At 41.7% G+C, this 8,809-nt stretch overlaps 1 protein-coding gene across 2 annotated transcripts in view; it reads right to left on the reverse strand.

The window, feature by feature from the left end:
• Positions 1–8,809, reverse strand: part of LOC130549471 (protein NLRC5-like) — a 52,011-nt gene that overhangs the window by 35,914 nt on the left and 7,288 nt on the right. For both annotated transcript variants that reach the window (XM_057326680.1, XM_057326681.1), the window contains exons 6-10: positions 6,213–6,386; positions 5,918–6,091; positions 5,128–5,301; positions 4,874–5,044; positions 1,676–1,849 (exon numbers count right to left, since the gene is read on the reverse strand). In XM_057326680.1, coding sequence (XP_057182663.1) covers positions 1,676–1,849; positions 4,874–5,044; positions 5,128–5,301; positions 5,918–6,091; positions 6,213–6,386 — 867 coding nt within the window. The remainder of the gene's footprint in view (positions 1–1,675; positions 1,850–4,873; positions 5,045–5,127; positions 5,302–5,917; positions 6,092–6,212; positions 6,387–8,809) is intronic.

Below are 8,809 nucleotides of genomic sequence, written 5' to 3' on the forward strand. Positions count from 1 at the left end.
CTGAATCCTGTAGATGATTATTACTCAGATCAAGATCCTGCAGACTGGTGCAGACTGAACTGAGAACTGAAGCCAAAGCTGAACAACTTTCATCTGTAAGATCACACTTATTCAACCTGAAAAAGACAACAACAAAAACACATCACTGTACTATTTATATGTTTCAGAGATGTGGAAAAATCAGCAGACTGTCATATGTTACACATTTGTTTGATTTTGTTGAAATTCAACAGATATTGGAATGAAATGGCCAACAATACATCTAGAAATGCTGATTAAATGAAAATTTGGAATGGTCTCCTATTTTTTTCAGCGGCTGTCATGATTGTTGTGTTGATGTATGTTGTGTATGAGTGTGTATGATGATGTGATAGATGATCTCACTTGAGTATGTGGAGTTGACACTGAGGATTCTTCAGTTTGTCACAGATGTGTTTGAGTCCTGAATCCAGCAGACGACTGTTGTTCAGATTCATCTCTCTCACCAGGGTTTTACAGGACAGAACAGCAGCTACAGCTGAACACTGTTTCTCTGTCAGCTCACAGTTATTCAATCTAAACACATCATCATCATCATCANATGTCTGGCAGTGTTTATGAAATCTGGGGACTTTTTCCGGCCCCAACCCTACAGTATGACCAAATCTGGGCATGTTCCGCCCCGTTACTATGACTACAATCTACATTGAGCAAGGCCACAGTTTTACCACAGATAAAGACAAGAGAAGGGGGTGAAGAAGGGGAAACAGGTCATGATGACCATGACATAATTGTGGTGGGCGAGGATATATAAAATATATTTTAAAAATGAGGTAATAGCCAGCCTACCATGACTAAATACGCACCTTGTTGCCTGGGATATATTGGTGGCAGAAAATCAACAATTGGTTAATAGAAATAAGAGATAACGGGAATCTACTTGATTGGTTTTAGAAAGGACCACCTTTCAGAAGTTTTACTATAACTGTAGACTGAAAACACTTGGTTTTTAGATGACTTGGAACATCTCACTTTGTTTGACTTGAGCAAATAAAGTTAACTCCTTGACACCCGGACCTTCTTTGTCTGAGAGATTTTTTGAACTACAAGACTGATATTTTTCCACAACACTCTCAGGTGTGAACAGTTTCAGTGAACAGAAAGGGAGGGGTGGAGTGAGCCATTGGTTTCAATTCACAACCTCACCACTAGATGCTGCTAAATTTCCATTGTCACATTGTTTTTTCCATTGTCTTATGATGAAAAACGGACACTTTAAAAGATTTACCTCAGTGTGTTGATTTTACAGTGTTTATCCTGCAGTAGATCAGAGATCTGTCTCACTCTTGACTTGTCTAGTTTATGATCGCTCAGATTCACTTTTCTCTGGAGTAAAGCGTTTATACCAAGAGTCTTCAGATACTCAACAGCTTCCAATGCAGAAGAACTTTTCAAGAACCTGAAGAAAACAGAAAGTTGCAAAAACGTTAAATGTAGTTAAACTAAATTATCTAAAATATACAATCTAAAATATGTTGTAGAAGACGACGTTTAATTAAACCCTGGCAGGTGGTGCTGATGAAAAAATTCACTTCAATGCAACAACAGATTGTGTAATTATAATAGTAAACACTATCTATAAATACTGTATTTAGCCTGCATATGATTGTTTTGGTTTTATTTTAGTAATACTCACCTCACTCTCTTCAGAGCACAGTTTGTATCTTGTATTAACTGATGGATGAGTTTGACTCCTGATGGTCCAGGATCATTTCCAGTGAGATCCAGTGAGATCAGATGTGAAGGGTTTGATCTCACAGCTTCAGACAGAGCAACATAACCTCCTTCTGTTATACTGCACTCAGACAGACTACGACAGACATTTGAAATATTAAAGTACATCTAATATGTATACTGTATATTTGTAAAAGGTTTCATATTGTTAAAACCCAACTACATTGTTTCTTCCTTTTCTAAAGGAAAAGACAAGATTTATAGTCATTTACTTATTGACAAAAGCGGATTGTTTAAAACATGTGTTCTCTTAATGTAGATACCTGAGTTTCTTCAGTTTGCAGTTGGTATGTTCTAGTCCTTTCTGTAGTTTCTTCACTCCTGAATCCTGAAGATTATTGTTGCTCATGTCGAGCTCTGTCACACTGGAGTTTGAGCTTAAAACTGAAGCTAAAGATGAACAACTTTCTTCTGTTAGACCACAATCCCTCAGTCTGAAACATTTCACAAGAGAAACATACTGTCAACAATAGTTTTACCTGATTTTACAAACACGTTTCAGTAAAAGATGAATAATAAAACCAGCTGCAACTACAATAAAAATAAACCCACTAATCTTTTTTTGTCTTTTAACTTCTGTTACGTGGACAGGACAGTATAGAGAGACAGGGAATTGTGAGAAGAGAGAAAAGTGAACAGGAGCCAGGAAAGGACCATGTGTCAGGACTTGAACTCAGGTCGCCCGAAGCGTTACTGTGCCACTGGACCACTGGCGCCAACAAACCCAGTAATCGTAATAAATCCCAGTAATCAAACACACAGAATTATCATACAGTTAAATTCATAATCGATGGTCTAAAGTCCGTTTAGGGAACTCGTTACACTCGGCGGTCATGTTTGCAATTCACTGGCAAGCTATTTCAGTCATAGCAAGACCACAGTCCTATCCACTTGAATGGGCGAAGACCAGGGGCGGAGCTACGGGTCAGAGCCAAGAAAATTATTTTGAATATTATTTTAAATATTATTTTTTAACCTTAATTCTAAATTTGAATTGTATAAATTAAATAAAAACATTTGAATTGTTTGTTTAATAATAATGTCCAAATATTATTAAGAATGTGCTCACGTGACGTCAATTACGTTACGGCCGTTACGCTGCACGCCAATATTACTGTCTGTAGATTCTCTTTCAATGATCATGTAAACATGGCTAAACAGCAGGGGCAGCGTTTGCGTAATGGTGGAGTATGGCACTTACCATACCCTAGCATTCAGACAAAACAGTGGACACAAAGTGTGCATATTGATGCTCATTAAAGATAATGATAATATTTGTGACTACTGTATACTCTTAGCATGGGCGTCGAGTTTACTTTCACAAGAGACGGTTATACAAACTGGAAACGCCTCCGACAGGCCTGTAACAAACACGAGTCTAGTAAACCGCACGTAGTTCTTCTGACTTTTGATGCACACATGTACAGTGGGACCGTGTTAAGTCAACTGCACGGTGATGCCGTTTCATTTGTAGAGCGAAGTTTAGTGAAATGCATTTGACGCCACAACGGGACAAAACACCGGTACATCAATTTTTCTAAAACATTACTCCAGTTGCTTGAAAGGGTGATACGAATTATTCCGGCCCACCCACAATTTTACAGGCCCACCTATCATCTACTTTCTGTATCCGCCTCTGGCGAAGACTAATATTTCTAAAAATGTTGACAAAAAATCAGAATTAAATAACAATTCCGACCAACAATTAGTTCTGACAGGAACTGTACTTTTGTTTCCTTTCGAGGTTGCATCAGCTACTGCATGTATATGTACACTTACATCCTTGTTTTCAAGAGACAATAAATAAAGAACAAATCCTCACGTGAGTGTGTTGAGCTGACAGTGTTTATCCTGCAGTAGATCAGAGATCTGTCTCACTCTTGACTCGTCAAGTTTAAGATTACTCAGATACAATTCTCTCTAAAGTAAAGGATTTTTACCAAGAACTCCAGTCAGATACTCAAAGGCTTCCACTGCAGAAAAACTTTTCAAGAACCTGAGGACGCAAGATAACAGTGTCATTATTAATGAACATTTATTGTGACAACCTTGTATTGCAATAATGAAGATTAAACCATAAAAGCATACCTCAAACACATATTCAAGTTCTTTTAAAGAAAAAAATCAAAAGCAAAACAATTAGTCTAATTTTTATTTTAGGAATACTCACCTCACAGTGTTCAGTGCACAGTTTGTATCCTCCAGTAAATCATGGATGAGTTGGACTCCTGATGGTCCAGGATCATTTCCAGTGAGATCCAGTGAGATCAGATGTGAAGGGTTTGATCTCACAGCTTCAGACAGACATCTGTAACCTCCTTCTGTTATACTGCACTCAGATAGGCTATAAAACAAAGTTTTGTTATTTATACAATTTATTCATAAACATTTACTTATTTGTAATGAGAGTGCAGCTGTGACGCGTCAGAGGAGATCTGGCCCTCCCGGCTGAGACTGGTTTCTCATGAGGTTTTTTCTCCATTTATTTCTCATTGGAGTTTGGGTTCCTCGCCACAGGGCCGTGTTGGCGTGCTCACCGGGAGAGCGCTGATATTAGATTATTAGATTAGTTTAAAGGTTCGGTAAATTCTCTTAACATCGCTTGTTCTACAAACACCATGCACTGTACTGTGTTTTACCTTTTCTGTGTTTTTCTGTTTTTATTTTTATTTGCTCCTGTAAAGCTGCCTTGGAACATTGTGAAAAGCTCAATATAAATAAAATTGAATTGAATTTCTTGTATTGAATGATTGACCACTTATTGGACCTAATTCATCAACAACTGTACACAAGCGTTGTCTTGTGAGTCACTAATGACGTTTTCTTTGGATTTTACTTGGTTCTGAATCTCATCCTACATTTAGAGCATTCTACATTCAAATTTTCATTGTGTTTAAAAAATGATATCAGTGTGAAAACACACAAACACATGAACACACAAATTTAGTGAATGAGATGATGGATAATCTACAGCAAACTTACATTGGCAATATTTTATTTGTACATTACCACTGCAGGTGAACAGATGTCACAGTGTTTAATATTGTCATGATTGTTGTGTTCTGTCGAATGTGTATGATGATGTGATAGATGAGCTCACTTGAGTATGTGGAGTTGACACTGAGGATTCTTCAGTTTGTCACAGATGTGTTTGAGTCCTGAATCCAGCAGACGACTGTTGTTCAGATTCATCTCTCTCACCAGGGTTTTACAGGACAGAACAGCAGCTACAGCTGAACACTGTTTCTCTGTCAGCTCACAGTTATTCAATCTAAACACATCATCATCATCATCATCAGATCTTTATAACACACACATGTATGAAGGTTATTATACTGTACATATGAAACTCACCTGATTTTCTCCACTTTACTATGAGAGTCCATCAATAGAGCCGAGAGTTTCTCTCCGTCCAGATCTCTCAGTTTATTGTCACTCAGATTCAGTTCTTTCAGCAGTAATGGATTCTCACCCAGAACTTCAGTCAGAGAAACACAAGCTGCTTCTGCATCACGACTCTTCAAGAATCTACACACAGAAGATCAGTTCACATCATTCTTTATCATATTTACTGCAGTGAACCTGGAACTGTAAAGAGTTCTGACAGAGTTTCAAGAGTTCTGTGTGTTTTAAGATGCCTTTCCACTGCACACAACATTGGTATAAGACCGCTGGAATTCACTCAGTAACAGTGGTAATAAACTTTTATTCTGAACATAAATCCACACTAATATGGAGAGAAGCTCATTCTAGTAAAGAAGCGCATGAGCGTTCATCCTCCAAGTTTCACCATAGAGGAATGACGACAGGAATGCAAACAATAAACAGCTATGTCTACATAACAAAAGACTGCCAATACTTTAAGTGAATAATAATGATTATTTGTGATAATCCAAGAGCCTCCACAAGGATAAAGCATAATTATAAATTACATTCTAAATTATTAATTTAATTACTAATTCTTCTAAATTAATGTATTGATTTTTTTCTAGCAAATCATTTTCTTCTTTGAATTACAATTCAGTAAATTCCTCCTCTGGTCATTCCAATAAATATTGCAGTTACACACTGTCTGATCAACCTAGTTTCATAAAGCAGACTTCACATGTGTGACTGATGTTTAATATTTAAAAGCTTTACTCACCTCACAGTGTTCAGAGCACAGTTTGTATCTTGTATTAAATCATAGATGAGTTTGACTCCTGATGGTCCAGGATCATTTCCAGAGAGATCCAGTGAGATCAGATGTGAAGGGTTTGATCTCACAGCTTCAGACAGACATCTGTAACCTTCTTCTGTTATACTGCACTCGGATAGTCTATGAAAAAAGTTTTAAATTTAGTTCGTTTTTCTATTTGATAAAATAGTAAATCTCACCAGTGCAGAATCCTTCACATACATGCGTTAAGAATAAATGAACATGAATGAAAAACACATACTTGAGTTTCTTCAGTGTACACAGTGAATTCTTCATCAGATGAGAGATGTTCTTGATTCCTGAGTCTCCAAGTGTATTTCCACTCAGATTCAGCTCTTTCACATGTGATGGATTCTCATTTAAAGCTGCTGTGAGAGCAGCACAACCTTCTGCTGTGATACGACAAGAATTCAACCTGAACAGACACAAAACAGACCTCATCTACGCCTTAATGATAGTTAATTCATAGTTCCTGTCACTCACTCAACATTGTGTCAAGTCAATGTAGTGACAAAAGGACTCATGTTAAGGACCCATTTACTGATACTTTAGAGGTGAGAACTTGTGAGTGGAATTTTCATGCTTCTCTTCCAGACATACGGGTATATAACAATATACCTGCTTAACTAATTTAGTGAAAGGGTAAGTTCATCCAAACGTTCAACATGTTTTAAGACATCCGGGCGTCTTCGGAGCACAAATAAAGATATTTAAGGATATCGGAGAGATTTCCAGGCATTTCCAGGCCTTTCCAGACATAACAGTTATAGTTTTTGTCAAAGTCCAGAAATGTACTAAAGACAACGCGCCATATACTGACAAGACAGAGGAGAATATATCGATTAAAGTTGTTATTTTGGTTTGTTTTCTCGTCTCTTCAAAAAAATTAAATCGAGCCAGTATGAGCGGATGGACCAATTTAACGATTTTCTGAACCTTGACAAAAACATCTTGGTTACGATTATAACCTCTGTTGTGTCGAGACAGAATGGGGTTTGAACTTGAGATCATCTCTGCTTGTAGTTTTAAAAGGCCAATGAACTTGGCGAATGGCATGGCATCACGACTTCCAGTGGAGCGACACTGACTGGCCTGGGCAAGTCACAAGTGAGCGGTACCGCGAATCGTAACCCTCCAGTTGTGTAGTAAGGCATCAGTTCGAGTGTGTCAACAACGACAGGCTCTTACCAACAGCCGTACAGGTGGTGGCCTTCCTACTCTAGAGATGAGATAGCCACCCGGCACCGTAGGGAAGACTGAGAAGCGCTACACCCTCGCCTGAGGGGGAATGCTACGGAGACCACATCCTGCCGTAGGGAGGTAATATGTGGAATACCTACACGGTCTCACCAGTGGCAAGATCTCATGGGAGTAGTAGTGCGGGGCCCCAACCAGGGGTGCACAGAAGCGGTGGAGTCCACCGAGGGGAGGTCACAGGTTCACCAACAGGGGAACCAAGAGTGAGGAAACGTCAGACGGGACGACCCAAGCGGGGAGTCACTACGTGTGGAGCACTAGCTCAGCTATAGGGGTTCACCTCGTGAGGGATAACTCTGCCTATACTGGGCTTGGTATACGGGCCGCTCTGCCCGGCTTGTAAACCAAAGAAGTGCTTAGTGATGGATGGGATGCTTGTACATCGCCCGGTGGGGGAAGTAGGGAAGCTGAATAGCGCACTGACTCGCCTGATGAACGGGAGAAGGCGCTTCGCAGGCGTACGCCCACTGAAGGTGTAAAATTGTTCTGCGTAGCCCAACCCGCAGCTCTGCAATGTCTGCCAGAGAGGCGCCATGAGCCGGTGACCACAAGGGGGCTACATCCCGGGTTGAGTGAGCTCTCACTGCAAGTGGGCATGGGAGATCCTGGGACCGGAATGCCAGAGTGATGGCGTCCACGATCCAGTGCGCCAATCTCTGTTGGGGACAGCTCTCCCTTTCTGCTGTCCTCCAGAGCAGACAAAGAGCTGCTCAGAGCTTCTGAAGCTCTGCGTGCAGTCCAAGTAGAGGCACAGGGCGCGTACTGGACACAACACGGCAGGGGTCGGGTCTTCCTCCCCAGGGCAGAGCTCCTGCAAGTTCACCACCTGCTCCCTAAAGGGAGTGGTGGGAACTTTGGGCACGTAGCTGGGCCGGGGTCTCAGAACCACGGGGGAGTCGCCCGGCCCGAACTCTAAGGACTCGTTGGATACAGAGAGTGCATGCAGATCACCTACCCTCTTGGTTCAGGTGAGCGCCACTAGGAGAGCCGTCTTCATTGTGAGATGAGGTAGAGCGGCTTCTCCCAGGGGCTCAACGGGGACCTTCTCAGGCCCTCGAGGATCACGTTGAGGTCCCAAGAGGGTAAGGGGCACGGACGGGGAGGATTCAGCTTCACTCAGGATCTCCTCGTCCTGTTCAAGAGCCAGACATGGAGGTTCCAGAGGTGGTCTGGCCTAGGGTGCCAGACCGTGCCCTTCCCCTGAGAAAGAAGGTCCTTCATCAGGGGAATCGGCCGGGGGGAGTCGTTGCCAGATGCGTCAGCTCTGAGAACCAAGTCTGGTTGGGCCAGTAGGGCGCAACTAACAGGACCCGATGCTCCTCTTCCCTGACCTTGCATAGGAGGCTAACTGGGGGGGAAGGCATACTTCAGCTTGTCCCAAGACCAGCTGTGCACTAAGGCATCCATGCCGAGGGGGGCCTCGGTCAGGGAGTACCAAAGCGGGCAATGGGTGGTGTCCAGGGAGGCGAACAGGTCCACCTGTGCCTGCCCGAACTGCTCCCAAATGAGCTGTATGGTGCGGGGTGGAGTCGGCACTCTCCGTGGAGCGTGACCTGTCAAGAGAGCACATCCTACCCTACA

The sequence above is a fragment of the Triplophysa rosa genome, unplaced genomic scaffold (assembly GCF_024868665.1).
Source record: "Triplophysa rosa unplaced genomic scaffold, Trosa_1v2 scaffold121_ERROPOS432379, whole genome shotgun sequence".
In the NCBI taxonomy this organism is placed as follows: Eukaryota; Metazoa; Chordata; class Actinopteri; order Cypriniformes; family Nemacheilidae; genus Triplophysa; species Triplophysa rosa.